This window comes from Leopardus geoffroyi, chromosome A2 (assembly GCF_018350155.1).
Source record: "Leopardus geoffroyi isolate Oge1 chromosome A2, O.geoffroyi_Oge1_pat1.0, whole genome shotgun sequence".
NCBI classification, from domain to species: Eukaryota; Metazoa; Chordata; class Mammalia; order Carnivora; family Felidae; genus Leopardus; species Leopardus geoffroyi.
Window position 1 is genome coordinate 153,127,359 of NC_059331.1, and position 18,128 is coordinate 153,145,486.

General features: G+C 41.2%; 1 protein-coding gene across 13 annotated transcripts in view; it reads right to left on the reverse strand.

Moving 5' to 3' along the window:
* Window positions 1–18,128, reverse strand: part of DGKI (diacylglycerol kinase iota) — a 444,802-nt gene that overhangs the window by 240,502 nt on the left and 186,172 nt on the right. For 12 of the 13 annotated variants that reach the window (XM_045495789.1, XM_045495788.1, XM_045495792.1 and 9 more), the window contains 3 exons: window positions 15,829–15,903; window positions 13,863–13,919; window positions 5,976–6,041 (listed from right to left, as the gene is read on the reverse strand). In XM_045495789.1, coding sequence (XP_045351745.1) covers window positions 5,976–6,041; window positions 13,863–13,919; window positions 15,829–15,903 — 198 coding nt within the window. The remainder of the gene's footprint in view (window positions 1–5,975; window positions 6,042–13,862; window positions 13,920–15,828; window positions 15,904–18,128) is intronic. The other variant, XM_045495795.1, reaches the window with a different exon arrangement.

An 18,128-nucleotide genomic window follows, 5' to 3' on the forward strand; every position in this document is an offset into this window, starting at 1 on the left:
GCCCATACCCAGAACATATGTTGATTCTAGTCAAGATAAGTTGCTGCCCCTTCCACAGTGGAAAGGATTCAGTGGGATGAATTTTCCATCAAGCAGCTGTTGACTGGGCTTCGGCTGACACCACCATATAAAGGCTTACAGAATGTGTGACCCACCAACACTGGATCCTGCATGACATTGTGTCAGACTGGAGAAACTATTTTCCTACAGTGGAGGTGCAGGAGTGAGCATACAGCCATGAAATACACTGGTGCCATCACATCCCACAGCATCCAGAAGCTGCAGGCCTAAAAGAGAGACGGAACGGCTTTTGAAGGTGTTAACAGACACTAGCTTTCAGAGGACACCCTATGAGCACCATCCTCCAGTCTCATTGTCCTCACTAAATCCAGGATCATTTCATGGTGTTTTTGGATGCAGAACCCAAGGAGTAAGACTAGGAGCAGCCATGCCTACCATCATCCCATTGGCCTGCTTGGGGAATTTATGTTTCCCATCCCCAGAACTCTGGGCTCTGAGGGTCTGAATCCCATGTGGGGAACATCCCCACCACAGGACGTAATAGGAGGCCCTTAAACCTTAAACTACCACTGCAGCTACTGACGCTGAGATCTTTGTGTCAAGAGAGTAGCAGGCACAGGAAGGAGTCACAATTTTGGCAGGAGTAATTGATCCCGATCGTTAAGTGGAGGTATGGTTGTCATTTAACAATACAGGCAAGAAGAATATATCTGGCGCCCAGATTACCCAGTGGGGCATCCTTTCTGCAGTTCAACTCCTCCCTCTGCACAATCCTAGGGCCTTCACAGTGAAGGCATTTCTGAAGAAAGAGCAACAGGGACCAGACTGACCAAGCACTGCATTAGCTACGACTACCAGGACACTGACCATGCCAAAGACTAGGGAACAGTGGCAGTAGCAAAGTGGCCCTACAGATGAGACGCTGAGTGACTTAACCACTGGGGCCTGCAGTGCACTACTTCTGAGCTCTCACCCCCATGTCCCCTTTCTTTTTTTTTTTTAAACCACTTTATTGAGGTATGATTGACATACAAAAAGCTGTACATATTTAATGTGTACAACTTGATGAGTTTGGAGATAAGTATACACTTATGAAACCATCACCACAATCTATGCCATAAACATATCCATCACCTTCAAAAGTTTCCTCCTGCCCTCATTAGTAAGTATTATTTTGTGAAAAGAATCTTAACATAATATCTAACCCTTTAGCAAAATTTTAAGTCTACAATACTGTGCTGTTCCCGACGGACACTCTGTGGTACAGATCTCAAGGATTCATTTTGTCCTGCATAACTAAAACTTTGTTCCTTTTGACTAATACTTCCCCATTTCCCTTCCTGGATGAATCTGGAGGACATTAATGCTCAGTGAAATAAGCCAGACACAGAAAGACAAATACTATATGATACCACTTATATGAGAAACTAAAAACAGTCAAACACATAGAAGAAGAGAGCAGAATGCTGACTGCCCTTGTCTCTTTTCTTGATACTCAGCCAAGGACAAAAAGAAAAGCCAGGCTTCCAGCAGCTCCATTGTCAGGGGCTCCATGGAGAGGCTTGATTTCTTTGCCCTGGTTGTATTACCCACTCTACACCTCCTCATTGATCCTCCTGAAGCTAAGGGCAGAAGATTCCACTGTAATAGCAAACACAAACTGCCTAACCAGTGCATATATCCTTACTCTTGAACTTCCATTCCTTGTTCCTAACCTTGCAGGGTCTCTTGATAGCTGACCCCAGGGCACACACATTTTCAGATGAGTGAAGAATGGTGCTTTAAGGTGGTAAGGGAACATCTCCCATAATCCCAAGTCAGTTTTCTCCATTATTTTGATTTTATCTCCATTATTTTTCTCTAATCCCTTTCACTATTCATATAATATCTCAACCATACCCCCATGGGATGGTTTTAAACATTTTCTCCTTTTTGCAATAAAAAAAAAATTCTATTAAATATACTTCCTTTAGTTGTATATGTCTCAAATATCGTACCATAAGTTCATTTTAAATTCATTTTTAACAATATTCATTAAAGAGTAGTTTTTGGGGCACCTGGGTGGCTCAGTCAGTTGGGCGTCTGACGTCAGATCAGGTCATGATCTCACAGTCCGTGAGTTCGAGCCCCGTGTCGGGCTCTGTGCTGATAGCTCAGAGCCTGGAGCCTGCTTCGGATTCTGTGTCTCCCTCTCTCTCTGCCCCTCCCTTGCTCATGCTCTGTCTTTCTCTGTCTCAAAAATAAATAAAAACATTAAAAAAGAAAGTAGTTTTGACATTTTCCCATTTAATTAATGTTATGCTCTTTAATTTACTTAAATTATACATAATAGTATATATGATTTACAGACAAATAATCTGTAATGACGTGGCATGTTGGTTAGCAAACTGGAAGGTATCAAAAACGCAGACCAAAATTTAAGTAGATATCATTGTATTAACAATTGCTTTCAATATTTGATGTTTGAAAGTTGAGAATTCCGAGTTTCAAAAAGTTAGCTCATTTATTTTTATAACTTTTATATGTTTCTAAATGAAGAAACAAAAGATAAGGTCTCAAATTATGATTTACAAGCAGATTTTCACAATTACCACACTGCTCAGTTTGGATGCTTGGTTCCTTCAAAAATGAAAGGTCCAATTAGCCAAAATCATGAGTATATTTTTTTCTTTGCCTGTCAATTTTTTCAAGTACTAAGCGAACTTTGATTGAATAAAGTGTATAGATGCGGTAAAGGTCAGTAAGAGATAGGTGTGCAGAGTAAGTATGCATCTTTCTTTTCATCATTGAGTGAATATAGTTTTACATTAAACAGTATGTGCTAGATTAATCCCACTGCCTCTCCAGACCCAATATCTTTCTTTATCCCATGTCTCATTGTAAAGAGTTCATTTTTATGGATTGCTTCAACAGTTTCTACTGGTTTCTATTGGATTTGGCCATTGGAGATATATTGAAGGTGAGTGGAGTTGGGGTATTTATTCCCCCCAGCTGGTAGGTCACCTGAGCTGGCTAAGTCTTGTGACTAAAGGTTACAGCTCGTGTGAACGGGTTCTCTCCATCTCCTCACCTCTTCAGACGTGACTTGACCATGGCTCCCTGCTGAGTTCTTCACTATTCCTTGTGGTTTCTCTATACTCTGCTCACACTTTTTAAATATTCTCTCTGTTAAATACTCATCAAATGACATGATTTAAGGTTCAGTGTGCCATCTCTTTTCTGACTGAACCCTAACTCTTATGTAATACGAGACTATGAATGAAAACAATGTGAAATGATATAATGTTCATAAACATGGAGGCCAGTCAGCAAATGTTAAAGCACGGAGCAACTGAACCATGAGCTCTCTCATCTGATACCCATTAAGTGCCACACACGCTCAGCCAAACACATATTCAAGGCTCAAGAGAAAGGCAGCCCAAATATTTACTTTATTCTGATTTTTTAAACTAGAAACTAAAACCACAAACACTCTTTAACTATAAACACTCCCTAACAACCCCAAACTTTTACAAACTACCAGATGAAACAAAAAGTTTTGCTAATTGAAGTGATTATCTTTCACCCCATCCCAATGGATAAATTATGAATAATGTATAAGGGACATGTGTGTATTGGGGATGTGTGTGTAGGTTTAGAATCCCTGGATATGTAAGACTGATGAAAATTAGGCATAGCACCAGAGTTTGAAATTGATTTCTAGTCACCTAATCTGTAAGTGGAAATACAGCCACTAACTTTCCTCTAAACCTGACTACAAGCCAGTATCCAAAGGATTATTTACTGTCCAGCAAGAGACACACAGGTCGAAGACCATCCCGTCCCATCCCATCAGTGCTTGAGTCTCTGAGAATTTGTGAGTAGCTGGATTATACACAGGGACTGGATATAGTAGTTCATTATTATGGGAACATTATGTGAAGAGTTGGGATCACTGACTTCTCAGCTAATAGCTATCATGTGCAGAGAGCTTCGAGCACTCCAAGACTGCCACCTGAGAACGGAAGCGGAGAAGGAGACATGGCCACAGCAATTCAGGGTACGGGGAGTCCAGTCTTCCCGGTTTGGTTGATCATGCCAACAGAACATAAGACCATAAAATGGAGCATAATGTGACACTAGGGAATACCTGTCACAAAATATAACGTTTATTGATTTTCTTGTAATGTAATTCTTCCAACTCTACCATGGCCTGAAAGTTATTGCGATAGTACCAGCTACTAGAATGTCCAGTGAAGATATGCTTGCAAGGCAAAAAGCTTGATCGTCCAGATCCTTCCTACCTTTCACATCTCTAACTCAAAGTTGGCTGTGCCTGTCTACCAGTTTCTTGCACATCTCGCTCTCGCTCTCTCTCTCTCTCTCTCTCATGGGAAAGTTGTAGATAGTCTACAATCCACTAAGCAAGAGAAAGTCCACAAGCCCAAAGACACCATCAGAAAGCGTAGGGTAGATGGAGCCAATGAAGGAAGGTCATGAAAGAACAGAGGACTAACCTGCTTCTTCCCAACCACTTAAAATGGCTAAGAATAAGAATTGTTTTACTTCCTCCTCCTCCTCTTCCTTTCACCTCCTTCCCTTTTCAACCTATTTCATCTCGCCTCTTTACAGACTAGAAAGGAACCAGCTACAAGTCACTGTGAACTCAGGAGATAATCCAATTACAATGGAAGGCCATACCCTGGAAGCAAAGGTATGTAGCCTTCCAAAGAAAAACTTGGTAACTGAGGCTACAGGATGATATTCTCTTTCAGCACCAGGCAAAACAGCAAAATTAATCTTTTTCCATGCCTCACTCACCGTCAATATCCCTACCTCAGATAGCCAATATTTCCTTGTATCTCTCTATGGTGAAAAGTGCTATACTGGTCAGTTCATCCCAGCATGTGATCCAAAAAAGTCATATGAATAAATAAACAAATTAGGAATTAATTGATGAGTAAAATATTCCCCCCAATTATCTTCCTTTACCAAAGCAGAACTTCCCTTTACTGAGTTCAGCTTACTATTGATTAATCTGTGGGGCGCCTGGGTGGCTCAGTCTGTTAAGTGTCCGACTTTTGATTTTGGCTCAGGTTATGATCTCATGATTCTTGAGTTCCAGCCCCGTGATGGGTTCTCTGCTGACAGTGTGGAGCTTTCTTGGGATTCTCTCTCTCTCCCTCTTCCCCTCCCCACCACTCACATTCTCACTCCGTCTCAAAACAAACAGAGAAACATCTAAAAAAAATCTTTGTAGTGTGATTCACCACCAGTTTAACCTTCCCAGAGGGTCCTTTTATTCCTAAAGTAGATCTCTGTACAATGAAAAGAGCCATAACCCAAATCTGCTGGGGTCACTAACATGTGGCATCGAGGGAGTTTCACAGCATGTGGTCTTAGGACCCACCCCACCTTCCTTTTCCCAGCAGCCCTGCACCCCAAGAGGCCTTTCACAGGTCACACCAAGAGACAGAGTAGACATAAATAGCCACAGATGAGGAAGCCATCTCTTTCCAGGAACCGGAATACATTTCTTGCCTCTGTGTCGTCCTTCCTGTGTTGAGTTCTGTTCAACACAATAATGTGTCAACAAAAATAGTGCTGCTCAACAACCCACTGATTTTCTGCTGCTGAGCAAGGAGTGTGATGGGCCAGCAGTCCTCAGAAGGGGGTTGTCACAAAATAGGAAGTGTTATTTTTTTTTTTAAGCCATCGACAAGGCTTAAAAGTGTATCCATCTGTCGTAAAATACTTAATACTTAATACTACCGGTATTAAGACCCCTGACTCTTGCAGTGAGTTCCACAACGACTAAAACCCCTCCTAAGGAAAGGGACCTGGAGATATAAAGCCTTTCAGGAATGAAGACACGTACTGAGCACTGGATTTGGGTGACAGGATGTATCTACCTGGGGCACTTGTAAAGGCCTGGGGAGACTCCTACGGTGGCCATGGGGTGCCGGGCCCCTTACCTTACCACACTGCTTACATTTTCCCTCCTGCCGACGCCTGTGCACCCAGTGATGACGCACAAAGTTCTGTGGGAAAACAAAAGTAAAAGAGTACGTTTAAATTTGCAAAGCCCATTATTAGCTTTTTAAATGTTTAAGCATATAGATTTCCTTAAACTATAACCTAAGCCCGTATTAGCACAATACCAAACACGTGTATGTATGACTTGTTTGACAATAAATATCAATCCACTTGGAAAACCCGAAGCTACCCCCATGCCCAGGGATCTTCCGTATTTGTAGAAATCATGAATCGTGTCCTCCCTCCACGTCTTCCTCGTGGCCACATTGTGAAGCTCTTCCTCCATTTTCTTCCTAGTAAAATGCTGTGCAGATGTGGGAGGTGACTGAAATGCCATCAGAGAAGTGAAAGGTGAAGGGAAGATGAAACCCCATCTATTTTTAAAAACAAATATGTACTGAATGCTTTATATATGCCAGGCAGGCACTGTATTAAACATCCAAGCTAGGAAGAACTTTAAGAAATTAAATTCTCAGAAAAAAAAAAAAAAAACAGATCTCCTCATTCAGGACACAGAGGATGAGAATCTTTCACTCGCAAAAGTGAAGGCAAAGAAAAGATGAAGGAGAAAGATGACGAAGACGGCAAGAGATGTGGCCCATTGTGACGTTTTTTGCAATGACATTGTGTTTCAACTGTCCTTGGGTTCTCTAAACAAGATCAGCTTTCAAGGTCTATTCTTATCTTGGGCCCTAGGAAACAATGAAAGCCCTTTTCCTCCCAAATGGACAGTCACTCTCGGGCAAGGAGTCAAGGAGACCCATTACCACTGCTGTTAGGATATATCATAGGAGAGAAAGTTGTCTTCGGGCCCAATGGTATCGATAAACTTACATACAACTCATCCCTCTTATACCAATACACCTAAAATACTTCTTTTTTCCTCCTGTCCTTTTCTGAGAAAACACCCTTGAGCCTATATTAACATGTCCATCATCAGGCCACAACCCATATTTTCCCTTTGAAAGGCCCTCTAATATATATCCAGTCATTCAGCAAATACTTAACTAGATGTCTACTATCTGGCAGGCACTGTTTTAAGTATACAGGTATACAGGAAATAGATCCGTGTTAGGAAAAACAAATGTTATATCAACACATGAAATCCAGAGTGACAAAACTACTTCTGACAAACATTAGCATTATCAGTTCTAAAACGCCACCTCTGTTTCTCTTCATAATGTCAAATCAATTCAAGCTAAAGCTTAAACAAAGAGCCTGGAGGAATAATGGTGTTTTGAACGTAATAAGATATAAAGAAGCATAACGGTCCCACTAATTAGTCTAATTTTTGTCTTGCTTTCCCCACTGAGGCAATTTAATTAACACAAGGACACAATTCTCATATTGTTCTCAGAAAGAAGCTAGTAATAATATTCTTGAGTACTAACTGTGTGCCTGGCACTTTTAAGATACTTTAAATGTAATAATTATTTTAATTTTCATGAAAATTTCTATCAGTAGAGATGCCAGTCAGTATGTACCAGAAAAATCCCATTTGTTGTGAAAATACTGAAATATTCCTATATTTGTTGATAAATTAGTTTAGTTCCCCCACCATCCTCCTGGCTCCTCCCCGAATGCCACAGCACCTCACCCTACCCCCTCAACACTGGAAGCCATTTCTACCCCCTCTTACTATTAATCAACTAGAATGTTCGTTTTTGACATAAAAGGTCTCCAGGATCCTCCTCCAATGAGCGCTCTTTTGAAAACAAATCACGTTGCCTGAGCAAACCCAGAATCCTGGGCTGTGCTCAACTGGTGGTGGTTGTCTGTATGAACTTCAATACCATACAAACGATGCTGGGTCCCATGGCTGGCTGTGGCTTCCAGGAGAGCGGCAGCAAGTCAGAAATCTGCCCAGTTATCAGTGCCCAAAGTACCCACTGGGGCTGAAGTTGCTGGACCCTGCTGGCCCTCCAGCCCACTGCCTAAGAATAGGGCTGGGGAGGACTGGGCCAGTTGCCAACTACACCCTATCTCAATTCACAACACCATAGAGCACATTATCGGAGGTTTTTACCTGACTTATCACGATCACCCTCCTTTCACAAATTACAAAGCTAAGGGATTGAGCAGATACTTCAGATGTAAGGGTGAGAACAAGGATTCCAACCCAGGCAGGCTGGCAAAGGAGCCTATGCTCTTAACCACCACGTTGCTGTGCCTTTCCTCTGCTCCGAAAGCTCAGGATCAAGCTCCTTCAGTAAATGATTTCAATGACAGTAGTCGAAACACTGAATATACAAAAACATCAGTACTATAAGAGAGAAAAATTTACTGTAATTGCTGTTAGTTTAGCAAAAGCTGTGGGAAAATGAACAATATCATTGATGGTAGAGAAATTTTCCACTTACGGAGATTATACATCACCTAATGACTATCAATTTAAGGAGGGAAATGTTGGAAGAATTTGATGCAATTGCCTATGAAATCATGGCTGACTCATGGGGTTATTTAGCTAGTGACAGCTCTAATCAAAAGATTAAACCAACAATTTCCAGGAATCAACAATTATTTAGAAATTATAAGACTGACTTAATGAATCATTTATGGTTGCAACATGTGTCATTTGGTACACAGATTTATAATACCATGTAGTTTAACCTACTTAGGGAATAGAAAGGAACATTTTTAAATTGTTTATTTAAATATTAACATATGACTCAGAAAGTTGTGAAATATTTTTAATATCATTTTTCTAGAAAATAGGCTACAAATTAAGACACAGATAAAGTAACTTAAACAAAAGCACTACTTTAGAAGAAACTGAATAACTGTCTCCCATCCATAGCTCTGATTTGAGAGGTCAAGCATCCTTTTATTAACAGGTCTTCACAGGCCTAAAAGAAACTTCTTGTGCTGCTGCTTTAATATAGTTTGAACAAACATCCAAAAACATGTGTTGAGTGGAATGGAATTATCAACCTAATTTTTGATGATTCAATCATGTAGTTGCCACTTGGGAGGGTTATCAATCACGATTATCAATCAGAGAGGGAAGAAAAAAACAATTTCTACAGAATCACTTCTCTTTTCTAACCTTCATTACCAAGCACCTTCATTTTTCACACTATTTCCTTTTGGCTATTTTTCACATCTCCTAAATTATGGAACTGAAATTAGACTCAGGATCCTTCTACTACAAATACGAGTGTTGACATACTGCTGTTAATATAGCAAAGTAAGGCTTCTAACACCATGACATCTTTGTATTATTCGTCGATAATCTCTGAATTATTCATATACTATCTTCAAGTACTGGGGAAGGAAAGGACTATTACTTATGGGTATTCAAAATCTGTGATACATCACTTCAGGGTTTATAATTCAGTATCATTAGCAGACATTCATAACACAATTGCTCACTTATTTTTCAAACGACAAGTTTAATTCCTAACATTATTCATAGACTGCTTGAAAGAATCTTAGAAATTATAACCTAATCCAGATAGCTTATATCTTAGAAAACTGAGGTCCAGAAAGATTCATCTTAGAGGTATTCAACCAACATTCATTAAAAACCTTCCATAGGTCAGACATTCCACAAAGCATAAGGTACTGTGGTTAACAATCCCTGCCCTAGATCCCTGAACTAGAGATACCCAGAGTGGAAAGAAGCAGAAATATCATTTGAACCCAAGCCAAACTATTTCTAAAGTGACTGTTCTTTCATTTACATTCAGTAAACTACCTAAGGTCTCTTAATTAAGAATTTCAAATGAGTCATGCCTACCATAAGTTTCATCTTCAAACTGTCCTCTTACAACAAGAGTTCTTAGGCATTTGGGGAGAAATTAACTCGTTTATAAATGCTTTTAGTCAACAGACAGTCAACAAATCACACCCTTTGTGTCCTGGTACAATGAGTTTGGGACAAATTCCCTGAGTGACCTCCCAAGGCTTACACTTCGGGGGCGGGGGGGCGGTGACAAACAAGCAAATGAGTAATATCCATAAACAATTATGACATGCAAAGTACTCTGAGGGGGCAGAACAAGGTACTTTGATAAAGAACAATGTGCAATCTATTTAGAGGAGATCATTAAGGAAGACCTCAGAGGGGATGATATTGGAGCTGAGGCCTGACTCTAAGAAACGGTTAGCCATAAAGAGACTTCTAGTACAACAGTGAAATACATAAATATCTGTGGGGAATACCTTGGTCCATGCCTCAAGAACTAAAAGAAAGTCCACATGGCAGCTGGATGGGTTTGAAGAGGTGTGCTTGAGCAAGACTACACAGGCCTTTTCATAAAGAATTGGGCTTTATTCTAACTGCTGTGAAAACCAGTGGAACAATTACAGGATCTGATTTCCATTTTAAAAATCACTCTCTCAAATTCGGATGGATTGAAGGGGAAAATCAAGGAATCATGAAGAAGCTAATGTAGTAGTCAAGAGAGATCATGGTGTCCTAGTCTAGGGTGCTAAAAACAGAAACGAAGATAAGTAGATGGTTTGAAATCTGTTTTATAAATAAAATTGATAGGGCTGGCAAAAGAATTAGATGTGTGGAATATAGGAGAGAAGGAATCAATGATCCCCCAGTCTTTTTGACCGAGGAGCTGGATCAATAGCCATCTCATTTTCTGAGGTGTAAAAAAAATTGAAAAAAAAAAAGTTTTTATGGTGATGTTAATAAATAGTTTGGTTTTAATGTGTTATATTTGATGTGACTGTGATACATTCAATGGACATGCCAAACAGAACTCCAAGAAGTGTGGACTGGAACTGCTACATTAGGAGTTGTCAGCTCAGACATCATTTTCAAAGCCATGAAATTGGATGAGTTCTCTCAACAAGAGTGGGCTGAGAGAATACATGACCAAATACCAAGCCCAGAGAAATACACAGAAATCAGGGGGATTGAATAATGAAAGAGAGTGGGGAGGACTATCCAATGAAGTAAGAAGAAATTAGGAAAGAGGTCAAGGCAGGAGAGAATTTTAAGAAGGGGATTTGAAAATATTTGAAATATATTTGAATGTGAATAATTTGAATATATCTGAAAGATTAAATAAGAAGAGAATGGAAAAATATCTAATGGATTTGGTACGTAAGAGATGTTGAAAAAAGCAATTTCAGTGAATAGATAGAGTGGAAACCAGATCAGAACAAGTTAAAATGACTAGGAGGTGATATAATCAAAACAATTATATAGACAACACTTTCTGGAAGTCTAGCAGTGAATGCAAAAATGAGAATCGAACAGCAGCTAAGACACAGTTGGTGGTTAAGGAATATTTTCATTCATTTATTTTAAGATGGGAGATGTCAGAGCATGTTCGCGGTGATGGAAATAATCTAGAGGATGGGTGAAAGAGGTAAAAATTTAGGAATGAAAAATATATCAAGCCCTTGCTACAAAGACAAAAGGTGTTCAAAGCACTTATGGAGGAGGGTCTGGCTTCACAGAAGAGAAATGATGCCACTATTAAAAACTAAAACAATATATAACCCCTTGCAGTAGAAAATGGTGCACAACAATTACCACTATCTATTTAGAGAAAGAGAGAAATTAAAGGACGGGGAAGCTAAGACTGGACATATGGATCCCCTGATTGGAAATTCACTAAGTTCTTGTTAAAAACACAAAACTATTCCATCTACTGTCCTAAAGGAATCTTCTCCTTCATTAGAGTACTTACTGAGCTATCTTCTGGCCAATGCTATAGTGCACTTGGGTGGCATTAAGGGTACCCACAAGCCTATCATTTTTCTTGCACTCTCCTCACCTTATGTATGACCCATACCCTTCCTATTGCTGATACAATGGCCAAACACAGTGGGAGAGGACAAGGGACAGGGACAATTATTCTTCCTCTCTCCACAACCTCCACTCCCAACGTACTCCGTTTCATGTTTTCTCCTAATCTTCCTGTATTAGTAACAATGAGATGTCTTTTTTCACACTGTCCTTTTCATTATTTGTCAATAAGATGTCAGGGACTCTCTCCATACTCACAGTCTGTACTCACACGGCTTCTTTTCCTTTTCTACACATTCATCTATTCTCACAATTTTACTTACTGCATGCTGACGATTCACAAATGTCTTACCTCTAACCCAATCTCCTTCTTAAGCTCCAAACACACATACCCACTCAGCTGTCTACTGGGCATCTCCAGCTGGGGCCTCAAGGACACCACACACTTGAAAATCCTACAACTAAACTCATCAACTCCCCAACCCATTCTCAGGTCAACTCATTTTCCAACATTTCATCGGTTTTCTAGGACAGAAGGCTGGTTTACTCTGGACTCCTCTTTGTGTCCTTAATCCAACCAATTATTACATCCTGTCAACTTTATTTCCTTCAAGTTCCTATCCACTAATTTTCTTCACCCTCAGGATTACTCATAGTTCAGATCACCACCAGAACAGCTCCTTAAATTCTCTCCATGACTCCAATATGGCTGCTCTGGAACTATATGGTATTCCTTCCACACTGCAGCCAAAATAATATATTCTGCTTAAAATAGTTTAATGTCCCACCCTCCCGCAAATTACCATGATGATAAAACACTCAACTTGGAATGTGGCTTACAAGGACCTTCATGGCCTACCTCCTGCTTATCTCTTGAATTTCACATCTTACTTGTTATGCTTTCTCACTTTTGTGCTTGTGAGCATGTGCTCTTTCTGTCTAGGAGGCTGTCACTCATCTCCTACTTAACCTCCCTCTAACCACACCTTCACTTAAGATAACTCCTCTGGGTCTCAGTTTACTTGCTACCTCTTCCAGGAAGCCCTTCCTCTGGTGTCTTAACCTCTCTCACCCATTCATCAGTGCACAGAGCTAGTTTGAGGAGTACACCAGCTGGGAAGGTTTCCAAGAAGACAAACCTATATTTAGAACTGAAAATAATCTCACCAGGAAGGTAAGTGAAATGGAGCAAGTATATTTTACAAAAATGGCATTTCCTCCACTTTCTCTTAATTGAAAGCACCATATACAATGGTAACACCTGGAAAGTTCAACTCTGTTCCAGGGAGGATGGGCTCACTGCAGCCTTTTGTTTTGCCAATTGGAGAGTGCAGTTTGGGGCCAGGAGATAAACTATCCAGGATAACACAGGAGGGCTGAGAACCTCTACTAACTGTCTTACCTTCTCTAACTTTTCAACATGTACTCAGTCTCTTCGAAGAACTAAACAGACAAATTAGGTCTAAACCCAGCTCTTCTCCTATCCTCCCCTCTGCTTACGACTAACAGGGCAATTGCTCTTCCTTATGATTTCCCATTTACCTCTTTGTCTTCACAACTTGGCTGTGAAGTCAAGGACTGAGCACTGAATGTAGTCCTTCCATGGATCTCTCTACCTATCTACCACCCACTTACTCACTTATCAGATGAAAACATTGCAATTCAGAAAGATTAGGTGAGATACCTCAAATCATACAGCATCAAGACTGGTATGGAAACCAGTTTGGCTTCAGTGTTCATGGGAATACTCAGTAACTATGCTGCCCCCCTGAATAGCTTCTACCCACTCAAAATTGAAAAAAATGAAATGAAAATGGACCACAGCACAATAAAATGCCATTTATTTCTTACCTCTTCAGTTCTACCACTGCCTCCTACCTGCTCATTAAAACCTTCATCCCCAGTGCATTTCATGAAAATACTAAAGGGCAATGTACACGTGCTGAGGAGACTGGGAGATTTTACTGGTGGTATTTATGGATGTGTTAATAAGAAACCGATGTGGAATGGACAGAGCTAGACTTTGGTTCTGAATCCAGGCGAATATCTGTTAATCCAGTGAATCAATGGGAAACAAAAGGTAGTATATGAAGTCGAGTTCTGAAACACTCACTTCTCTTGGCGATCTTGAGCCCCCTTCTCGAAATGTTGGTTTACATCTGAAATTAATCTGTCATTTAAAAAGAAAAGTGCATTATATTAGGGATAAGCATCAGACTAGACTGACTTACTTGAACAAATCAACAATGATACACATAGTGAGACTACAAAACAAAAGCCCCACAGTTTAACACTTGAAATCATCACCCCAGATAATCTACGGGGGTCCCAAGTGATCCTATATCACCAGTCCACGTCTCTTCCTTCTCATTGATGAAAGCAATCTTTAAACAATAGTGCTCTTACACTGTAAACTTGAGGAAAAGAGATAAAGAGTAAGAAAAAAACATACAAGGCAGCTGAAATCACGCAGCTATGCTGCAGATTTTAAAAGTAGGGCAACAGGGGCGCCTGGGTGGCGCAGTCGGTTAAGCGTCCGACTTCAGCCAGGTCACGATCTCACGGTCCGTGAGTTCGAGCCCCGCATCAGGCTCTGGGCTGATGGCTCAGAGCCTGGAGCCTGTTTCCGATTCTGTGTCTCCCTCTCTCTCTGCCCCTCCCCCGTTCATGCTCTGTCTCTCTCTGTCCCAAAAATAAATAAACGTTGAAAAAAAAAGTAGGGCAACATAAACTTGAGAAATATTTAATATGATGATGATGATTTCACATGCACAAATTTTTCTTTAAGTCTGCAGTCCTGCCTTTCTTTTAGGTGGGCAGGCCTCCTGGAAACATGGACATCTTCTTTAGCTACTTGATAAAGTGAAGGGAGTACAGAAATGAAGGAGGAGATAAGTAAATGGGGTTGGGACAGCAACAAACAAATAAACAAACAAACAACAACAACAAAAAACCCAACAAACTATAGATAGATAAAGAGACAGAGAGAAAAAAAATGTTAGTACTCGTCCCCACAAAATACCAGTTGGCAACAACTGGTAATATGTTTGTGAAATAATGCATGTCTCAGGGGATTACAATATTTCAACACATTTACACATGGCAGCTCAAGAACATAGATAACACAGGGGCGCCTGGGTGGCACAGTCGGTTAAGCGTCCGACTTCAGCCAGGTCACGATCTCACGGTCCGTGAGTTCGAGCCCCGCGTCAGGCTCTGGGCTGATGGCTCAGAGCCTGGATCCTGTTTCCGATTCTGTGTCTCCCTCTCTCTCTCTGACCCTCCCCCGTTCATGCTCTGTCTCTCTCTGTCCCAAAAATAAATAAACGTTGAAAAAAAAAATTAAAAAAAAAAAAAAAAAAAAAAAAAACGAAATGAAGCCTTCTCATTTGGTTAAAAAAAAAAAAAAAAAAAGAACATAGGTAACACAGAGACCCACACATGGCAATAAAGGAGAGGCAAGAAAGAGGACAGCGTTTGGCTCATGACTGGAGCCTTCCCGTTCCCACAAACGACCGCTAAATGGACTCTACAGAATCTACGTCTTCTGGAGGCAAGACACCATGGGGATGTCACCTCCGGCCCACCCACACATTCATGCTGTGCAAGCAGAACACCACCCCAAGAAAGGAAGGAGAGCTGGCTTCTGGCCTGGTTGTCTTCCTTGCAGCCACTTTAGGAAAAAGAAACTCACAAACATCAGGCGAATCTAAATGATCATTTTAAAGAGCTTATGGATTTTTTTCTTAAAAAAAAAAATCTTGTGGAATATCCAATGGGTGAGTAACGATGTCTGTCATTGTAAAGAAAATTAGTGTGTACTAGTCTTTTCTCTCTAACCTTACCATTCCTCCTCCCAAGAGGCAACATAAAATGATACCAAGTTTTCCTTTGGGAAGCAATTGAGCAAATTAACCTTAAGCACTGCTTTTCTGTTACTAATCCAGTAATAATGTTGGTCTTCCAGTTTTTTTAAAGGGCACTCTCTTGAAAAAGGTGGAAATAAGAAAGGACACCTGGTCTTTGAAGTCCAAATACTTGCAGTGTAGCCAACACTACAGCAGGTGGCGGTGTCTCACCTTTTCTAGCTGTTCAATGCAGGCGGTGTGGACGACGATTTTACAGACCGCACACTTCCTCCTGAGGGCCGATTTCTACAACATTCAATTCAAAATACAAGAAGAAATATTAACAGTCTGTTCTGAAGAGTTCCCTGGTAGTAAAGAGAGTATACATAAACAAAGCAAACGTAAGCAAATTTAAAACGTCATCTTAAGCATTCGATAATAGGGCAAACTTCGACAGTCCTTCTTGACCTACCTACTACCTCCATATCTCCATGACTCAGGGGATCCTAGATTTCCTCTCCAGAATATAATAAATATAATAGCTGCTATATAGAACTAGTAGAGCATGTAATATGAACCAGGCTCTTTATTCTGTCATTTCTAAGTTTTATAACCTAACAACCGCAGGCATTAGTATCCTCTGGTTTTTGTTTTTGTTTTTTTACATTTTTACTCTAGTAGTTAAGCAGCAGGACCAACATCCAGAATGAGGTCTAAGTTCAAAACAGGCACTCTTTCCCGACTGCCAAGAGTTGACATTTCAAGAGGCCAATAGCTTCAGGCTTCTATCCCAGCCACAAATCTACACTAAGCTACTTGGGTCTTCACCCACATCTTGGGGAAACTTAAGAGGAGAACCTAACTCTCACGCCTGACAATAGCAATAAGTAGTAACAATACCAGCAGCGGCAGCTAACATGAATGTAGTACTCATTATGAGTCAGGCACTCTTAGAAGCACTTTACAAATTGTAACTCATTCAATCTCCACAACCCTAAGAAATAGGTAGCATTTTTACTCCCATTTTACAGATGACAAAGCTGTGGCGCAGTAAGTGATGTGCCCAAGGTCTCGTAATTAGGACACAGCACCGCCGGGGAGTCTAGCTCTGAGCTCACAAGATCGTGAGCATCACACAATTTGGCCTCTCTGACAGGCACCGCCAGTTTCAACGAACAATAAATATACTTTCTGGGGTGTATCTTTTCTCTAACAATACAAAACGAGCAGCAGGGTCAAAGAGGAACAGGTGGAATCTTAACACTGCCAGCTCCACGGAAATCCTAGCTGGGAATGCTCAGGCCTCCCTGCAAAGCACAGGCTAGAAGGTAGGTCTGCAGGAATCACTGTGGGCTTTGAGCACTGAAAGCAGCTTATTATAACAAGGCTAATCTGTAAAATAGTGAATCAAAGCATTCGAGTGTGAAAGGCCTTGCCTTTCTTGGGAAAGGTGCTAGTATAGATTGTTGGCAAACTGCCCTCTTCTGATGTGTGGCTTCCCTTGCTGAGATAATCACTTTTGAGCCAAATCTTGAAGTATTACTATTGCCAAAGAAGACTCAAAGGGACTGCAAGCCACCCCCCTGGAAGGGACAGTTATCGGGAACGCAACTAGAGCCTCCTGCCTCCTGGATGCTTCCACTCGCTCCACGCGGGGTATGCACGCTGGTGTCTGACTCCCACAAAGTGCCTAGAACCGTGCGGGACTGGGGCAACCCAACCTGCGGTCTCACCCTGCTGGCGAGGGGTTAGGGACCCTGCCTGCAGACGGTCTCCTCTGCCTGGGGACATGCCTGTTCTGGAACATGAAGTCAGTTGGACAATCCACTGAATTTTCAAAGAGCAAAAGATAAGGGAGATCCAGGCATCTAGTTACACTACTGGAAAGTGTCTCCGCTCTACTACTAAAAAGAGAGGAGGGAGGGGGGGGAGGGGGAGGGGGTGTGCGAGGGAGGTGAGGAAGTAACAGTAGTGGAAGCAGCAGCAGCACTCAAGGCAACAATAAGAAAATTCTAGTTTGCAAATGTTCACGAGCAGATTTCCCGCAAGCAAATTCGTGCTGCTCTCCTGTTTCCTTCAGATCTCCTGGTACAGATCACTGATGCAGCACCACCTGCAGAAAGTGCATGGGGCACCTGAGTCCTGCCGCTCCTCAGTATGGCAGTGATGCTAAGGAAACTGGAGTGAATTCCAGTCTACACACTATCCACCAACCCCGTGGGAGATCACGCTGCAGACAAACACAGCAATTCCACTCATGGTAGGTGATCACTGATGGGTATGATTTAAGGATGCCTGAAAAGCCTCCTTCCTTACCAATAACCCCTGCTCCGATCTGGCTTTGCGCCTGTGGGGCTCCAGGGACTCTAAGAGGCTCCTCAGAGGTCACTGTCATAATCTCTTTTGAAAAAGGGATGTGGGCTAATAGTAAGAGTTTGACAACCACAAGGTTAAGACATGTCCTCTCTCAGCTTTCTGGGATAACATGTAAATATACCAACATCATTCACATGAACAATTCAGTATGGCAT